We start from the raw sequence: 18002 nt of genomic DNA on the forward strand, positions 1-18002 counted from the left end.
GATTCCTCTGTTTCCTTATTTTGTTTAACTTTGTGCATTTCTATGAATTAGGCAAAACAGCAATTTCTTAACTTGAAGGAATGACTTGTATATCAACGTCCCCTGTGTAGACTGGGTGCCTGGAGAATTTGGCTGCCTGTAGCTGCGGCTGCCATGGGCCAGGTGTCCGAGGGCACTCCGTGCTGGGGCTGACCCGGTGGGATGGGCAGGAGCTGACGTGGGTGTGGGCTAAGGTAGTCCTAGGCTCTCCTCACAAAGGGGCCATGGCCATACAGCTGAAGCTTTACTGGGTGCAAACTGTGGAGTCACACCAGAGGCTGACCTGGCAGGGTAGCTGGAGCTAAAGTGGGTTCAAGCCAAGGTTCCCGGGATACTTACACAATGGGTCCCTTGGCAGGGCACCTGGAGTCAAAGTGTTGCAGGCTTGGAATGTTCTGGGGTTCTTTGCACCTGTGTCACCTTGGTAAGATCCTCTGGTGCTGTGGTGATTGCTCACCAGTGGTGTCCCCGTGTGAGCCATCCTGGGGCTGCCCTGGTTGAACAGCTGTGGCCGATGTGGGCTAGGGTCCCAGCATTTCCTGACACAGCAGACCAGCTACGGTGCACAAACCTTGCTCCTGTCTGCACTATCAAGGTGGGGGGGGGGGGGGATGTAAACTCGGTTGCTTGCTAGCCCCCTGGACCTGAAGAGGGTTCCAGCAGTTCCCTTGCCATTTAGCAGAGTTCTAGGACTGCATCTTTTCTATTCTAGTTGCTCTTCTAAATTGCACCTACTTTGCTGTGTCCCAGGGAATCTAGGGAGAGGGCTGGGGGCTCACAGAGGCACCAAGGTGACGTATGGCACCCAGACCCTGCTCTTGTCTACACTGTCAAGGTGGTAACCATGATGCTTGCCAGCCCCTCTGACCTGGAGAGTGTTCCAGTAGCTCTCCCAATGTTTGGCAGTGTTATAGGTACGGTTGATTTATATTTTGGTTGCACATGCGGCTTTTCTCTGTGCCCCACAGCAGATGCATCTGCTCACAGACCCGCAGTACGATCCCTTCGCCCTGCCGTTCACAGGCTAGGAGGCAGGGTCCCTTGATTAGGGTGTCTTAGTCTCACCTGCTGTACGTTACATGGTCCCTTTATCCTTGTGCAGCAACCACTAGCCCTCAGCTCTTCAGGAGGAATGGCCCTATCAATAGTAGTATATATCCTGTGTCCTGGGAGGAGGGGAGTTCATGATCTTCCTATGTTGCCATTGGACCAGAACTCCTTAACTTATTTTTAATCAAATCTTAGGTCAAATAATCTTTATCCCTTTGCCCACTTCTATTTCCTTTATATTCTTTTTTTTTTTAACATCTGAAATAATTGTGTTCCTTTTTAAAAAAATTTTGTTTATTCAGTGTCTCTCTTGTCGGGAGGGTTTGGGAAGTAGAGATGACAGGACTTGGGGACATATGCCAGCTTCTGCCACTGTCAGGCTTACAGGAGGTGCCACTTTGGGGACCAGCGGGTTCGTGGTGTGGGAGTCCTGGGAGGGAGGTGTCCGGGAGGCCGAGGGGAGAGATGGACATGAGGAAACCAGGCATGTGCTCGGGGCCAGATCGGAGCACGAGCAAGAGGCAAAGGGAGGAGCGTGCAACGCTGAAGTTGCAGAACAGCAGGGTCGGGGAGCAGAGGATAGCCTCCTCAGCTCTGGGCCAGGAGGCTGGGAGCAGAGATGGAAAGGGCTGGAGTTAGCTAACTTGAGGGGGGCATGCAGGGAACGGAGGGGCTGGGACCGTGAGGTGGGTCTAAGACCGATGCTGCAGGGATGTGGGGTGGCTGAGCAGCTCTGAGCTCAGGGGGCTGGAGCTGCCCACCAGGGTGGGGCCGTCTGCACGAACCAGGGCCTTTCTGGCTCCACAGCCCAGGAGGATGCAAAAAGGTAGCATGCTGGGCATACCTCAAGGTCATGTGCCTGGAGATCTTAAGGATGCTTCTAGCAAAAGCATAGCTCAAGTAACAAGGTAGCAATTCCTAGTGGAGGCCAAGAGGCGTGCCCAGCCTGGGGGGCGGGGGGGACACATGGAGACCCCTCTAAGGATTTGCTCAAACCTCCCTCCCATCTTCAGCCCAGGATGCCGAGGGTCTCCTGCCTCCACTGCTAATGGGAGTGTGGCCCAGCCTCAGTGTGCTGGTGTGGGGGCACGGGGTGCAAACTCTTTAAAGCAATGAGGGGGGTGTGGGTCTAGGGGATGGTCATGGGCATGGGTTGCAGAAAAGGACTGCAGGCGAGCTAGAGGAGCTCCGGGTGGGTGTGCTGGATGCAGCTGGAGCAGCTGTGTACATCTCCAGGCTGGGGAATGCCAAGCTGCTCCAAGAAAACCAACAGCTGGAAAATGGTTTGAATGGTGTCTCGTGGGCAGAGCAAAGGGCATTCGTCCTTCGGTTCTTTTCTGCCCTGAGAGTCTGCGTCTTCTAAAGCTCTGTGAATGCAGACCCAGCGGCCATCTTCCTCATCCTTGACTCCTTGCGCCCAGTGCACTTGGCAGAGGCTCAGGCTCTGGAGAGCCTCCCAGGGTGAAGCAGCAATGGTTATTGGCTCCCCACTGCAGGAATGAGGCTGATCTGGAGGGGAATGGGGAGCAGCCAGCGGGATGTGGGCCCTTCTCCCTTGTTTGCTCACGGGAGGTGGGAAGTCAGCATTATCCCTCAGGTAAGTCACAGACAGGAGTTTGGTGGACGGGAGGACCTTCACCCAGCGCTGGTTCTCCGTGACCACACTGCAGGGCTGGGGGTCACAGAGCATTTCAAGCCTGGGGTTGACCCTGTGTGATCTCAGGCTGGTGTGACTTTGCCCCTGCCCCACTGCATTCTGGGTACTGTGCATCTCTGCGGTAGATGGTGAGGTGGTTCACTCACCCGTGTGGCCTCTTACTGCTCTCTGCTCCCCCGGCACTTCTGCACAGAGTGGGCGCTCAGCAGCTTAGGAGGGGCATCAAGGAGCCTTCATCTTTGGAGCTCCAGCAGGAAAGAAGAAAAAAAATGTCCTCGTCCGAGACCATCCGGGTTCTTCCTAGAAGCAGGCATTCGGTGCATTCTTGAGACCATTGCTGCGTTATGATGCTCGGACTACATTGAAATGGAGAGGAAAGGCAGGCTCTCGTCACCCGTGTGCCCAGTTTTTTCTGCTTGCTGCCCTTTCTTTCCCCAACATGCATGGTCTCTCCCTTAGAGTAGGTGCCGCTCATGGAGGTAAAACGAGGACAAAACCCCATATGTTGTAGTGCAAGGAATATCACAATGAAATTTCAGTTGGAAAAGTAGAGGATTCCTAACAACATTTGCATGAAAATTATATGCAAATTATATGGACACAGGATTATAATGCATGCCTAATGAAGTTTCTAGGAAAAAAGTCCTATGGGACTTACCTGTGAGACATGGTGGCTTCAGCTCCTCAGGAAGAAGTATGGCTGATTGCACTTAGGGTAGGCAGAGATGTGATGCTTGTTTCAATGAGCAATTTTTTTTTTATTATAGTCCCCACACTGTAATTTTTTTCCCCTTGAGTTCCCACTTTATTTTTTTTCATCGTGCCAAGTGTACTCTTTAACCCCCATCCCCTAGTTACCCCATCCCCCCGCCCACCTCCCCTCTGGTAACCATCAGTGTATTCTCTATAGTCGGGAGCCTGTTTCTTGACTTCTCTCTCTCTTTCTCTTTTTCTTTGCCCATTTGTTTTGTTAAATTCCACACATGAGTGAAATCATATGGTATTTGTCTTTCTCTGACTGATTGCACTTAGCATTATACTCTCTAGCTCCATCCATGTTGTTGCAAATGGCAAGATTTCATTCTTTTTGATGGCTGAGTAATATTCCATTGTGTATATATACCACATCATCTTTATCCATTCATCTGTTGATGGACACTTGGGCTGCTTCCATATTTGGGTTATTGTAAACAATGCTGCAAAAAAACATAGGGGTGCATGTGTCCCTTTATACTAGTGTTTTTATATTTTGGGGGTAAATACCCAGTAGGGCCATTACTGGGTCATAGGGTAGTTCTATTTTTGACTTTTTGAGGAACCTCCATGCTGTCTTCCACATTGGCTACACCAGTTTGCATTCCCTTCAACAGTGCCAGAGGGTTCCTTTTTCTCCACATCTTCACCAACACTTGTTGTTTCTCATGTTTTTTATTTTAGCCATTTGGACAGGTGTGAGGTGGTATCTCATTGTGTTTGCATTTGCATTTCCCTGATTGAGTGATGTTGAATATCTTTTCATGTGACCGTTGGCCATCTGGATGTCTTCTTTGGAGAAATGTCTGTTCATATCTTCTCATTTTTAAAAAAAGTATTAATTTACTTTGGGGGGGGAGGGGCAGAGGGAGAGAATCCTCGAGCAGACTCCCTGCTGAACATGGAGCCCAACACAGGTCTTGATTTCACAACCCATGAGATCATGACCTGAGCAGAAACCAGGAGCCAGATGCCCAACAAATGAGCTATCCAGGTGCCCCTCTTCTGCTGCTCATTTGTAATTGGATTATTTGGTTTTGGGTGTTGAATTATATCAGTTCTTCACATATTTTGGATACTAATCCTTTGTCAGATATGTCCTTTGCAAATATCTTCTTCCATTCAGTAGATTGTCTTTTAGTTTTGTTGATTTTTTTTTTTTTTCCCTTTGCTGTGCAGAAGCTTTTTATTGTGATGTAGTCCCAATAGTTTATTTTTGCTTTTATTTCCTTTGCCTCAGGAAAACTACCTAGAAAAATGTTGCTATGGCCGATGTTGCTGTGTTCTCTTCAACAATTTTTATGGAATTTGGAAGGTCTCACATTTAGGTCCTTAATCCATTTTGAGTTGATTTTTGTGTATGATGAAAGAAAGAGGTCTAGTTTCATTCTTTTGCATGTGGTCATCTGGTCTTCCCAACACCGTTTGTTAAAGAGACTGTCTTTTTTGCATTGGATATTCATTCCTCCTTTGTTGAATATTAATTGACCATATAATTGGATTTATTTCTGGGTTTCCTATTGTATTGATATATGTGTTTATTTTTATGCTAGTATCATACTCTTTTAATTACCACCACTTTGTAGTATAACCTTAAATCTGGAATTATGATGCCTCCAGTTTTGTTTTTCTTTATCAAGGTTGCTTTGGCTATTCATAATCCTTTGTGGTTCCATACATGTTTTAGGATTGTCTTTTGTAGTTCTGTAAAAAAAAAAAAAATGCGATTGGTATTTTGATAGGGATTGCATTAAATATGTAAATTGCTTTGGCTAGTACAGACATTTTAACAATCCATGAGCATGGAATGTCTTTCCATTTGCATTGTCTTGAATTTTTCATCAATGCTTTCTACTTTTCAGAGTACAAGTCTTTCACATCTTTGGTTAAGTTTATTCCTAATGTATTGTTTTTGGTGCAGTTATAAGTGGGATTGTTTTCTTAATTTCACTTTCTGCTGCTTCATTATTAGTATATAGGAATGCAATATATTTTTGTAGATTTTGTATCCTGTAACTTAATTCATTTGTCAGTTTTTGTAGTTTTTTGATGGAGTATTTAGGGTTTTCTATATATATATATAGTATCATGTCATCTGCAAATAGTTTTACTTTTTCCCAATTTGTATGCCTTTTCTTTCTTTTCCTTGTCTGATTGCTATGGCTAGGACTTACAGTGTTGTTTGAGAAGTGACAAGGGTGGACATTCTTGTCTTGTTTCTGATCTTAGAGGAAAAACTCTGTTTTTCTTCATAGAGTATATTAGCTGTGGGTTTGTGACATTTGGCCTTTGTTGAGAGTTTTTATCCTGAATGGATGTTGAATTTTGTCAAGTGCTTTTTCGGCGTCTATTGAGATGGTCACATAATTTTTATCTTTCAGTTAATATGGTGTATCATGTTGATTTTTGTGGACATTGAACCATTCTTGCATCCTCAAAATAAATCCCACTGACTGTGGCGAATGGTCTTTTTAATGTATTGGTGAATGTGGTTCACTAATATTTTGTTAAGGATTTTTGAATTGATGTTCATCAGGGATATTGGCCTATTGTTTCCTTTTTTAGTAGTGTCTTTGGTTGTGGTATGGGGGTAATGCTGGCCTTGTAGAATGTATTTGGAAGATTTCTTTCCTCTTCTAGTTTTTGGAATAGTTTGAGAAGAATAGGTATTAACTCTTCTTTAAATGTTTGGTAGGATTCACCTGTGAATGCTCTTTCATTAATTGGGATTTGTCTGATTACTGATTCAATTTCATGACGTAATCCTTCTGTTCAGATTTTCTATTTTTCCTGATTCTGTTTTGAAAGATTGTGTTTCTTGGAAGGTATCCATTTCTTCTAGGTCATCCAATTTGTTGATATGTAAGTTTTCAAAATAGTCTTTTGTAGTTCTTTGTATTTCTGTGGTGTTGGTTGTTACTTCTCTTTGATTTCTGATTTTGTGTCCTCTTTTATTTCTTGGTGAGTCTGGCTATCAATTTTATCTTTCCAAAGAGCCAGCTCTTGGTTCTATTGATCTTTTCTATTATTTTTATTTTATTTTTTGTCTCTTTCATTTAATTTCTGCTCTGATCTTTATTATTTTCTTCCTTCTAATTTTAGGCTTTGTTCTTTTTCCAGTCCTTTTTTTGGTGTAAGGTTAGATTGTTTGAGGTTTTTCTTTTTTTCTCCAGGTATACCTGTATTGGTATAAACTTCCCTCTTAGAACTGCTTTTGCTGCGTCCCAAAGATTTTGGGTTGTTTTCATTTTCATTTATCTCCATGTTTTTTTAAAATTTCCTATTTGGTTTCTTCATTGACCCTTTGGTTGTTTAGTGCCACATGTGTGTGGTTTTCCAGATTTTTTTCCTTGTAATTGATTTCTAGTTTCATCCAAGGTATTCAGAAAAGATGCTTAATATTTAAATCTTCTTAAACTTATTGAGCTTTGTTTTGTGGCTGAACATGTGAGCTATCCTGGAGGATGTTCCATGTGCACTTGAATAGAATGCGTATTCTGTTTTTTGGATGGGATGTGTTACATATATCTGTTAAGTCCACCTAGTTTAAGGTGCCATTCAAGGACATGGATTCCTTATTGACTTTCTGCCTGGATGATCTATGATTGATGTCATGGGATGTTAAAGTCCTTTACTATTATCGTATTACAGTGAATGTCTCGCTTTTTATCTGTTAACATTTTCTTTAAGTGCTCCATTGTTGGGTGCATAGATATTTGTTGTTATATCCTCCAGTTGGATTGGTCCTTTTATTTTGTAATGCCCTACTGTGTCTCTTGTTACAGTCTTTGTTTTGAACTTTGTCAAGTATGTATTACTACCCCATCTTTTTATCCCCCCATTTGCATGGAATATGTTTTTCCCTCTTTATTTTCAGTCTGTATGTGTCTTTAGGTCTGAAGTGAGTCTCTTCTAAGTAGCCTATAGATGCATCTTCCTTTTTTAATCCATTCAAACACCCCATGTCTTTTATTGGAACATTTAGACCATTTACATCTTAATTATTGGTAGGTATGTACATCTTGCCATTTTGTTAATTGTTTTCTGGTTGTTTTTCTAGTTCTTCTCTGTTCCTTCTTTTACTCTTTCCTTGTGATTTTTAGTGTTATTGTTGGCTCTTTCCTATAATTTGTGTGTATTTATTATAGGTTTTCAGCTTGTGATTGCCATGAAATTCATGTATAACAACCTAACACTGTTGCTATGCTTTGCAGGATATGGGGGAGAGGGACGCACAGTGTAGGAGGAAAGAATCCGTCCCAACAATTATATTGAACATTTCTCAACTGTCAATATCAAGAACTAATTTCTAAAACACAAGTGTATAAACAGGAGCCATCTAGCTTGTGGTTAACTGAAATGCATATGCAATATAGTTGTAACCACATTCATCTTGTTTACCTCTAATTTTAAAATAATTCATTCCCTTCTGGGGTACGCAAGTGAGGAAGGGAGAAAGTGATACATCTGTTATACCAGCTGAGGCCAAGGATGTCAATGCTTCAGGAAGATGCAGGCTAGAGAACTTCATTAGGCACCAGAGGGGTTCCTTTCTCAGCCAAGATGTCGCCATTTAAGTCACTTCTGAATTTTGTTTCAAGCTTATATTGTGCAAATTCTAGTCTTGGTTGAGGATAATCTCCAAGAGTTTCTTGAGTCACTCTCCAGACTCTTTTTCTATTCTGTTGTCATGAATGATCCTTGAATCCATGTGCATATCCAGCTCAAGGGTTCTTTCTTGAAGGGGTGTAGTAGAGTTATGAGTTTCAAAGGTCTGATTGTACTGTTTAAAAACAATAGCCTTGGGGCACCTGGGTGGTTCAATTGGTTGAGCTGCTGACTCTTAATTTTGGCTCAGGTCATGATCTCAGGGTTGTGGGATCGAGCCCCAGTCAGGCTCCATGCTCAGCAGGGAGCCTGCTTGAGATTCTCTCTCTCTCTCTCTCTCTCTCTCCCCCCCAACCCCGTGCCTCCCCCTGCTCCTGCTCTCTCTCTCTCAAATAAATTTTTAAAAAAATAAAAACAGTAGTCTTGAGTCCAGACTCCAGCTTCTGAGGTCCATTTTCACAATCGTCTGGTGCTTGCTAGCAACGGTCCGTGCCTGACCCAGAAGGGGTGTATTACTCTTCAGCTGGTGGAGGAGGTGGAGGTGTGGGGAGTCTGGGAATAATGCACCACACAAGCAGGTTTGTACTGGTTTGGCTTTCTATACTGTGTTCCCCAGGCAATTCGAGTCCACATTGCACTCTCCTCAGCGTCTCTGAAGCAGACCATCACATTTTCTAAAACTCTCTGAAGAATTTTCGCAAGTGAACATTTGAATTGTTCCATATCAAAAAGGTCAAGGTCTTTATCTGGTCCTTTACTCATCTGAAAAACATCCCAAACTTCCTGGTGCTGATCAAGCAGAATATAAAGGATGTCTAATAGGGCTGCATCATGGAGACTTGCACTCTTCTCCTCACAGAGCAGAACAAAGTCCTGAACAAGAGATTCCTTTCTCTGCCAGAAGTTGATGGTCTGCAGTTGATTTTTCAGACAGAAAATCCCAGGCTTGGAGGATTGTCGTCATTTCAGTCATTGGGATTTTCAAGATGGTCCTCTTGATAAACTCGGCCCAGTTTCATCCATCTCTTTGGCGTGTCCGACATCACCAGCCGTGTCTCTTCTCTTGCTGCTTTTAAAATTTTCTGTATCTTTAATCTTTGATATTTTAATTAGTATGTGTCATAGTGTGAACTTCCTTGGGTTCATTTTGTTTGAAACTCTGTGTCTTGAACCCGAATGTCTGTTTTGTTCCCCAGGTTAGGGAACTTTTCAGCTATTATGTCTTCAAATAATTGTTCTGCCCCTTTCTCTCCCTCTTCTCCTTCTGGGTTTCTTACAATGTGAATGTTTTCTCACTTTTTACTGTCCAAGAGGTCCCATTAACCTATCATTTAAATTTTTGTTTTTCTGTTCAGCTTAGGTGCTTTCCATCACCGTCTTCCAGATTGTTGATCCATTCTTCATTTTTCTAACCTGTTGATGCCCTCGAGTGTATTTTTCACTTGTTACTGTTTTCTTCAGTCCCGACTGGTATTTTTTATATTTTCTATCACTTGTTGAAGTTCTCACTGAGTTCATCCACTCTCCTCTCCATCCCGGTGGGCATTTTCAGGAACATTACTTTGAATTCTGTATCCGGTAGACTGTTTATCTGCCTTTCATTTAGCTCTTTTTCTAAGGTTTTGTCTCCTTTTGTTTGGAGCATATTTTTGGGTCTCGCTTTGCGTTACTTTGTGTTGGCTTCTATGAATGGGGTGGAAGCCTTCCATGAAGGATTGATCTTGTGTGGGTAGCCCCCGTGTAGACCGTGTGCGCCCGGGGACCGTGGCTGGAGCTGTTGCCATCACAGGCTGGGGGTCGTGGAGCACGCTGTGCCGGGGCGAGCCTGGTGCGGTGGCTGGGACCGAGGCTGGCGTGGCCTGGGGCAGGGGCGGGTGCGGGGCTCTCCACACCGAGGGGGCCGTGGCTGGAGGCTGCAGGCGAGTCAGCCGCCGGCCTTGTGGTGGCCCCAGGGCTCTGCAGGGAGGGGGTGCGTTGGCGGGGAGGTGCCTGGCCGCTCGGCGCGGGGGCTGCCCTGGTAGGGTGTCCGGAGCGGAGGTGGGCAGGGGCCAGTGGTTCCTGGAGTGCTCTGAGCACAGGGCTGCCTGTAGGGCAGCTGCCGCTGAGCCGGGCATTGGCCCCAGGGGTCCCGGGGGCAGTCCTCTGTTGGGTGGCACGGGACCGCGGTGTCGCAGTGTGCTCTGCGCCTGTGTCACCTCGGCGAGCTGGTCGGAGCAGTTGTGCTTGCTGAGCAGGGGTGTCCCAGTGTGTGCCGTCTGGGGTCCTCTCGGGACAGCTGGGGCCGGTGGAGGCTAGGGAGCTGCGGCTCACGGAGGCGACGGGCCAGCCAGGGCATCTAACAAGGAGCTAGGGGGCCGGGGACCAGGGCCCTCGGTCGGTTCCCTTCTATTTTCGCTGCCCTTTTAAACTGTGGCTTTTCTGTGCTCACGGTCCCTCAGGAGTATCCCCCCGGCACTCCCAGCTTCGGCCGGTGCCGCCTTCGTCCCGTGTCCGTCTCTCCTGCTGTTCCTCCCGCTCTCGCTCGCTCGCTTGCTCTCTCTCGTGCAGATGCTGCTCGGGCCGCCCTCAGCTCTTCTCCCGGAGACCTTGCTCTGTCCAAGCTGGAGACCGGGTGCGTCTGTGCAGGAGGGGATTCGGGATCCTCTGATGTGGTCGGGTTGGACTGGAGATCTTGAGCTATTTTTAACATACCGAAATGTTCCAGCACAAGGAATACCCAAGTAATTCTTAAAATGTATTCTAGGCCAAATAGAAGAGTTTGCTTCGTGTGCAGGATTTATTGCTGGCTGGCAGCATGATTTCTATTAAACGGAAAACTGATCCAAGGACCTTCAAATGTTACTGGTGGAGTAGTTTTCTTAAAGACCCAGAGAAGCCAATGGCCTGTAAATGAGTTCTCAAAGTCAGCGTCTGGGGGTGCAACATTTGGGAAAATGATTTTTGCTGTCATTTTAGCTTTTTTTCAATAGATAAGATTGGTATTTAGGGCAAAGTATGGTTTTTGGAATAAGACCCACGTAATAGTAATGACTGGAAAGTCATAATTTCAGTTTAAAGCCAGTTTTACTTCTAGCTCTTTAGAAATTGAAGAATGACCATGGGAGCAGCCCGTCTGAATTTGGTTGTAATTTCGGTTTGGCGTGGGATGCGGGGGCGACCTTTAGAATCGTTTTTCAAATATGCAGCAATATGACCAGGTTCATGGTAGGTGAATGACAGAAGTGAAATTGTTTGCATAGACTAATTTGCAGAAAATTTATGTTGGAGGATGAACAAAAAGAAAGGAGACTCATTGGTAAGAAAGGAGAAAAGGCTATTTTCTCTACCATGACCTCCTCTCTGCTACCTGTAAGAATCCCAACAGCTGCTCCTCTGAGAGTTCTTAATTTAAAAAGGGACTTTTGCTGTGTTCCCAATTATAACCGTGACAGTATTTCCACTTACATAAGACTTTCCTCCCTACAACTCGCTCGACATACGTTACCTGGTTCGATCACTGGGGAGGCAGGTAGGGCAGACCCCACACTTAACAGAAAGTCTCTCTGGATGTGGTGGCGTGAATTCACTGCGTCTTCCGATGCGTGCTCACGTGGGCGTGAACACAAACGGGAATCGGCCTTTCTTTCCCCACCAGGCGGTGCCCTCACTGAGCGGATTCTCAGACGCTGTCCTTTAAGATCGGACACTTCTTACGGATTTTTCTTTCTTTCATCCTGGGGAATGGGGGATTGACAGGTGTTGGGGCCTGACTTCCTCTCCCAGATTAGCGCTGGGGTTCTGGCTACACCTCTTGATCTGTCCGCATGTCCGTTTCCCACCGTACAAGGCCCGCGGGCACTGGCGCAATCACGTGATTTAATGCAGCTTCTCTGCCTATTTAATAAGCGCTTGGGGTTGCTGTCTGTCAGGGTGTAGGTAAATGTAAGTGACTTTGGGTCTTCCGGAAGAGTGGAGAAGGATAAAGAACAAAGTCCGATCTCACCAGCAGGTGGTGCTGTGACAACAGCAATCGAGAGAAACCGGGTGGGACAGGTTGGGTGTCTGGGCTCCGGAGACAGGCCCTGGTGCCCCCTTCAAAGCTGGTATGCCCTATTCCATGGGCACACGCCGAGCAGCCCGTGCTTTATCCACCACCAAACCACTTCTGGGTTCCTCGATCGGGACCTTTGAGTCTTCAACAAGACTGCAAGTTTGCTAGGCTTCTGCTCTAACCCCTTCCTCTCCCTGTCCCCGACCCTTTCCCAATCCCGTGGCCTTCCTGGAGGAAGCAGGGCATGTGGCAGGGGAGGATGCCCTTCTCTCTCATACTCACTGCGGAAAGCCCTTGGCTTCAGGGACCTTCACAGGTTAAGCACTTTACAGTTTTAGAAGCATTCTACCTGTACTATCAGATGCCACCTTGACGAGCAGAAGTGCAGTAAGGCACCCCTGCGCAATCCCAGAGCTTCCCAAGTGTGCTCCGATCCGCGTGGAGCAGGGCAAAGACGGAGGAAGGCAAGGTGCTGGGGGCTGGGGCTGGGCGCGGGAGCCTGAGCTGGTTTTGCTTCCTGGCTCGAGCACAGCACTCTGCGTAGGCTGGGGCAGTCTCATCTGTTGGTGCCTGGGTCTCTTACTGGGCTGAGTTCATCCTTCTGCGGTCTTCGTGGTTTTCAAAGAGCATGTATACCAGTAGCCAGACCCAGAAGGAGGCACGGACGTTACCAAGACAAGGCTGGTCCACTGATCTGGCCCCCCAGCAAAAGAGCAGACAGTCCATCACTGAGTCTACACGTGGAGAAATACTACTTGCCCGGTCCCGGCGCTGAGCTAGCCAGGGACCACTGGAGGGCAGGCCTGAAAAGGAAGACAGGTCTGCCTTCACGAGATGCAAGGTTGGGGTGAAGGGGGGTGCTAGAGTCTGCAAAAGCTAGTAAGTCAGCTCGCAATATTGGATTTCCTGGTGGACTCCACTGTGCTAACGTTGTGTCTGCTAGTGGGGAGGTGGGCAGCCAGCTCCTGACTTCCACTGTTCACAGAAAGGTCTAGTAACCTGAGAGAACTGGAAAGAACTAGGCTTTGTGGGAGGAGTTTCCCAGGGATCTCCTCTATATAACCTCTGTCTGTCCATCCCTGCATGATCATGACAAGAAATAGAAAGGCTTTAAGACCAGCTCTGCATAGGGTCAATTTCACTAGCTCATTCAAGGTTGGTTAACCTGTTGGGTGTTTTCCCTTTAAAAAAAAGGGCAGAAATATCTGGTAGCCCCGAAGTTACATCCATTCATTCCAAACCCAAGCTGGGTGTGATCCTGTGGACGTACCTGGCTCCTGGGACAAAAGCAAATGGGTCCAATACTTGTAAATTTTATATTTATTATAACAAAAATTATGACATGTTCATTTGTGCATTCTGCTTTAATATAACTCTTGGTATGTAAATGATCTAACTGAACGCTATACAATCATGCTGACTGTGGCAGCAATAAGGAACACAGAAAGTGTCTGCAAAAGTCAAGAGGCTGGGTGGGGGCAGGAGAGGAAGGAAAAAGGGTCAGAGGCCTCTTGGGTGCAGGTTCCTTTCTAGCGGCCTAAGCTCCCCCTTATCTGAACAGAAGTGCTTTCGCTGCTCAGCCTCCACACTGAATGAGCTCAGGTGGGGTGTGAGGTGGGGGGAAGGCTCATCCGAGGGGGAGGAGGAGAAGAAAAGTCAGTTGTTTAGGCTGTGTCCTTAGGCCAAAACTACAAAACATCTGAAGCGTCACTATACAACACTGAGCTATTTACAATAGAAATTTCTCAATCAACTGTTCTCTCAGAGAAAATTAGTGAATCCCAGTGACTTAAGTCACCTGACAGAGTAAAGCAACTCCTAGGAGTTAGTCTCCATATTCTACAAATGTCTATCATTTTCAAGACAAAAAAAAAGCCTTTTCCCCCCAAGAAATACGGAATTACAATATTATTAAAATCATTTAGCACTGGCAACCCGCCCTGCCTTCCGAACAAAACAACAAAAAGCCATTTTAAAAAATATTACATTATCATTAACCGTTTCTCTGTAATATATTAAACCTTTTGTTCTTTGTCTTTACACATCTGATATGTTAGGGGGAGAGGTTAACAAATCTAAATCATATTGGTAGAGCATCCCTAGAAGAGTGGTAATTATTAAAAAAAACCAAACGACAGAAGGAGAACCTACAGACGAGGTGCAAGGACAGGTGGGGACGTGGGAGGGCGTGGAGTGAACCCCTGGTTTAACGTGAGCCTGGGAGACTCTTGCGACTCCGTCTTTCTCGGTTAGTTTATTTGGGAACTAGCGCTCAGGCGGGTCAGAGTGGCGTGTCACAGTAGTCCGGCAGCGGGTCCCCCGGGCACGGCGGCGGCGGCTGCCGCTTCATCATCTCCTTGACCTCCTCCTCCAGCTCCGGGGGGATGATGAACTGATCTTCGGGGTCCGGCTGGGCCGGCGCCGCGAAGTAGCCCCCGGGCTTTCGGAGCGGCGCGTCGGCCGCCACCTCGATCACGTTGTGGCTCCTTTCCTGCGGCGCCACGGAGCCGTTGGCCCGGCGCCGCCCGATGGTGCCCGCGGCCGGCCCGTCCGCCCTCCGCGGCGGCCCCGGCTCGTCCTCGTTGGCGCTGATGACGATGCCCTCGTCGCTGGCGTCGGCCGGCGCGGGCGGCAGGCGCTGCGGCTCCTTGTCCTTGGCGCGGCCGCAGTGAATGTCCACTTCCACCTCCACGCGGCTGCCGTTGCTGAAGACGCCGGCGATGGGCGCCTCGTCGTCGCTGTCCAGGCCGTTGTCGGAGAAGGCGCTGGAGAAGGTGGCGCTGGACAGCTGGCGCTGGAAGGGGTGGGCCGCGCCCCCGGGGTGCAGCGCGCAGCGCGGCTCGCTGGCGTACGCGGGGCTGCTCTCGGCCAGGGCGCCCGCCGGCGGCTCGTCCGAGGCCGTGGAGCCCACCTCGCTGCTCATCTCGGACGTGGACAGCTCGCTGCTCATCTCGGACGCCAGGCCGCTGCTGGACGACGGCACGCCCGGCGCGTCGGCCGGCCGCTCCCGGAGCCCCGCGCTGCCGGGCGGCGGGAAGAGGCCGGGGCTGGGCGGTGGGCCGGCGCCCCCCGCGCCCCCCGCGCCCAGCTCGCAGCAGCAGAAGCTGTCCTCGGGGACGCTGAGCTGCACCACCACAGCGCTCAGGCTGTCGTGGCAGCCGTAGCTCTGCGCCAGCGTGCACAGCTTCTTGGCGGCGGCCAGGGCGTCGGGCACGGGGCGCACGGCCGCCACCGCCTCCTCGGACGACAGGCTGTCCCACAGGCCCTTGCTGCCCAGGATGAAGAACTCGTCCTGGGGGGTCAGGGGCACGGACTGCACGTGGGGCCGCGGCACCACGCTGGGGTGGAGGAAGGTGTAGCCCAGGATGCGCGTGGACTCCGTCACTCCGTTCACCTTGCCGTCCTGGAACGGGAGGGGGGCCCAGAGGGGCATTAAGGCGCGTGGGAGGGGCCGCCCCCCGACGGCCTGGCCGGACTCCCGCGCTCTCCCTCCACCGGATGGCGAGCTTCCGCCGCGGTCCGCCGGCCCGTCCCTGCAGCCCCGCACCATTTCCCCACGCCCTCGGGGCGGGCTCGGCGTCCTGTGGGCAGCCGGAGACCGGAGCAGCCCCCCGAGGGCCCAGGGTGAAGGAGCGCCGCCGTCAACGTCCCAGGACGGAGCCTCACTCACGGGGTTTCCCAGCAGTGCCATCTGGGGCCCCGTAGTCCTTTGTGGTGGGCGCCGTCCTGTGACTGGAGGACGGGGAGCAGCACCCGTACCTCTCCCTGCTACGTGCCCAGAGCCCTCTCCACCCAGCCGTGAAAACCAAGTGTGCCCGCGGGGGCTGGGGGTGTGAAAAAACCACTCCCTGCCGGACTCAGACGGGAAAAGGAGCTAAGTACCAAATCACAATTGGCTACGTTCACACTGATCCACGGACCTCGGAAGACAGGATGGCTACGTTCCCGAGGACCAGAGCCAGCACTGTGACCTCCGGGGTGGCCCCCTCAGGCCCCGAACCCCCTGCTTCCCGGAGGGGCTTGTGAGCATCCGCTGAGCGAAGGGCATGAAGCACTGGGCGGAGCCTCTGATGCAGGGAGGCCACGGAGAAATGTTTTTTTATCCTGCATGTGATGTCTTCAGACCCATCGTACAGAGGATTTGCTTTGTGACCTTGCAGACTTGGAATATTGCCGGTTTCTGCCATGACCCTGGCCCCAACCTCCCCGCCACCCCGAGGAAAACCGTGCCCTCCTCACCTCGGTGATAATGGCCTTGTGCTGTTTAATTCTCCTCCGCTCCTCTTCACAGCTCATGACGTACGATCTGGACAGAGGCCACGGCTTCCCGTTCCGACAGAGGACCGTCTGGCACTTGCCCACGTTAGCAGAGGTCAAGGTGAAGGAGCCTCCTGGGTCCATGGGGTCATGCTTGATATGACAGAGCACAGCAGCGCCTCCAAGTTTCTGCCCAGCCGTGCCAAGTTTCCTGGAACCCAAAGAGGGGGGGTAAAACCCAGATGCGACCGGGCACGTGTCAGCTTGGCTAACTCAACCGGAGGGCTAGGAGGAAAAACGGGGGTTCCACTCGGCCTCTCTCACCAAAGCAAGCTCGACTTCTCCGAGGAGGAGGGCCCATGCGTGGAGTCTGCACCCAACTGGGGGAATGTCCCTTTACCACCCAAGGAGCCCTTGTCCTGCGGCATCCAGCCTGCTGCTCCCTCATCATGACGCTCCAAGGACAGAAGGGGAATGGCTACTTCTCTCCCCGTCCACCTCTTCAAATCCCCCCTGCCCCCAGCCAGGGGACCGAGGGAGCACTTCAACACGTGGAACTGTACTCCACTTCAACATGACCTGGCCCCCCGACCCTCTTCTCCTTTGTAAGGATGTTTGCTGGTATGAATGAGCCTTTAATTTCTGGACCATTGATGTTCTTGCCTTATGTGGGGAAGACTTTCTATACCAGTGTTACCTATTCTAGAATATTCACAGGAAGGACATTCTAGTACTCAAGCTCCAAAGTGCTGGTGATATACCCCTTTTATTCGTGACCCCCACTCTACAGACGGAGTACATAAAGCACAAGTTCTGACAAAAGGAGCCAAGAACTCCTATCACAAGCCTCCCAGGGCCCCGCTGATCCTGAGTGGTGCTGAAGCAAGAAGGCTGATTACGAGGACAGACCTGCAGGTCCTGTCAGCTCCTATCAATGCTCTAGGTTAGGCGAGCAGCAGGACCAGCACTGGGAACCAGGGCTGCCTACTTGAGTAAGTTAGGATGTCAGGCACAAGAAGACACAGTTCCTCCAAAGGCTGAAAAGATCACTCCAGATCCCATGTCTTCTTAACAGGGAAAATAAGGGGCATACAAATGGCCCTGGAGATGGGCCAACAACTTGGGTCTGTAAGTGCAGACCTGTGGCCATCCCTGACCAGACGGGGCTGGAGGCCCGACCAGGGAAGCCCTGCTTGCTCTCTTTCCAGGCACAATGATTCCTCTGAGCAAAGCCAGCAACTGGATGGTACCTGGGGACCGGAACAGCTGGGAATCAGAGTTTGAGTGCTCATGTGTCTATAAAAAGTAGACCTCTTTGGGGGGAGGGTGTGCACATGTTTGTGCATATGATGATATGTGTTTGCTTTTTTCCCTAGGATACGATGGTGATGAAAACAGAAAAGTAGATCGATGCGGCTGGCCGTTGGGTCTCACTGCCCCAGGTCAAATTCTGGCCGCGCCATCTACGAGCTCTTAAGAGAGATCTGTTTTACTTCTCTGTACCTCAGTTTCTCATCAGTAAAGTAAGTACATTTTACCCAGTGAGATAGTTAATGTTACTGTATGGCATGTGGGGTATTTAGAACAATGACTGGTACATATTAAGGG

At 49.2% G+C, this 18002-nt stretch overlaps 2 protein-coding genes and 1 pseudogene across 2 annotated transcripts in view; 1 reads left to right on the plus strand and 2 right to left on the minus strand.

Annotated features, from left to right (window-relative positions):
* The window catches only part of LOC144378777 (uncharacterized), a 42271-nt gene that overhangs the window by 23450 nt on the left and 819 nt on the right, over positions 1–18002 (plus strand). The window contains exon 6 of the mRNA XM_078060206.1: positions 17771–17917. Coding sequence (XP_077916332.1) covers positions 17771–17800 — 30 coding nt within the window. The 3' untranslated portion in view covers positions 17801–17917. The remainder of the gene's footprint in view (positions 1–17770; positions 17918–18002) is intronic.
* LOC118529129 (centromere protein N-like) lies at positions 7465–9130 on the minus strand (annotated as a pseudogene).
* The window catches only part of PHLPP1 (PH domain and leucine rich repeat protein phosphatase 1), a 217184-nt gene continuing 212621 nt past the window's right edge, over positions 13440–18002 (minus strand). Inside the window, exons 16-17 of the mRNA XM_036081813.2 lie at positions 16377–16605; positions 13440–15540 (exon numbers count right to left, since the gene is read on the minus strand). Coding sequence (XP_035937706.2) covers positions 14419–15540; positions 16377–16605 — 1351 coding nt within the window. The 3' untranslated portion in view covers positions 13440–14418. The remainder of the gene's footprint in view (positions 15541–16376; positions 16606–18002) is intronic.

The sequence above is a fragment of the Halichoerus grypus genome, chromosome 13 (genome assembly GCF_964656455.1).
Source record: "Halichoerus grypus chromosome 13, mHalGry1.hap1.1, whole genome shotgun sequence".
Taxonomy (NCBI): Eukaryota; Metazoa; Chordata; class Mammalia; order Carnivora; family Phocidae; genus Halichoerus; species Halichoerus grypus.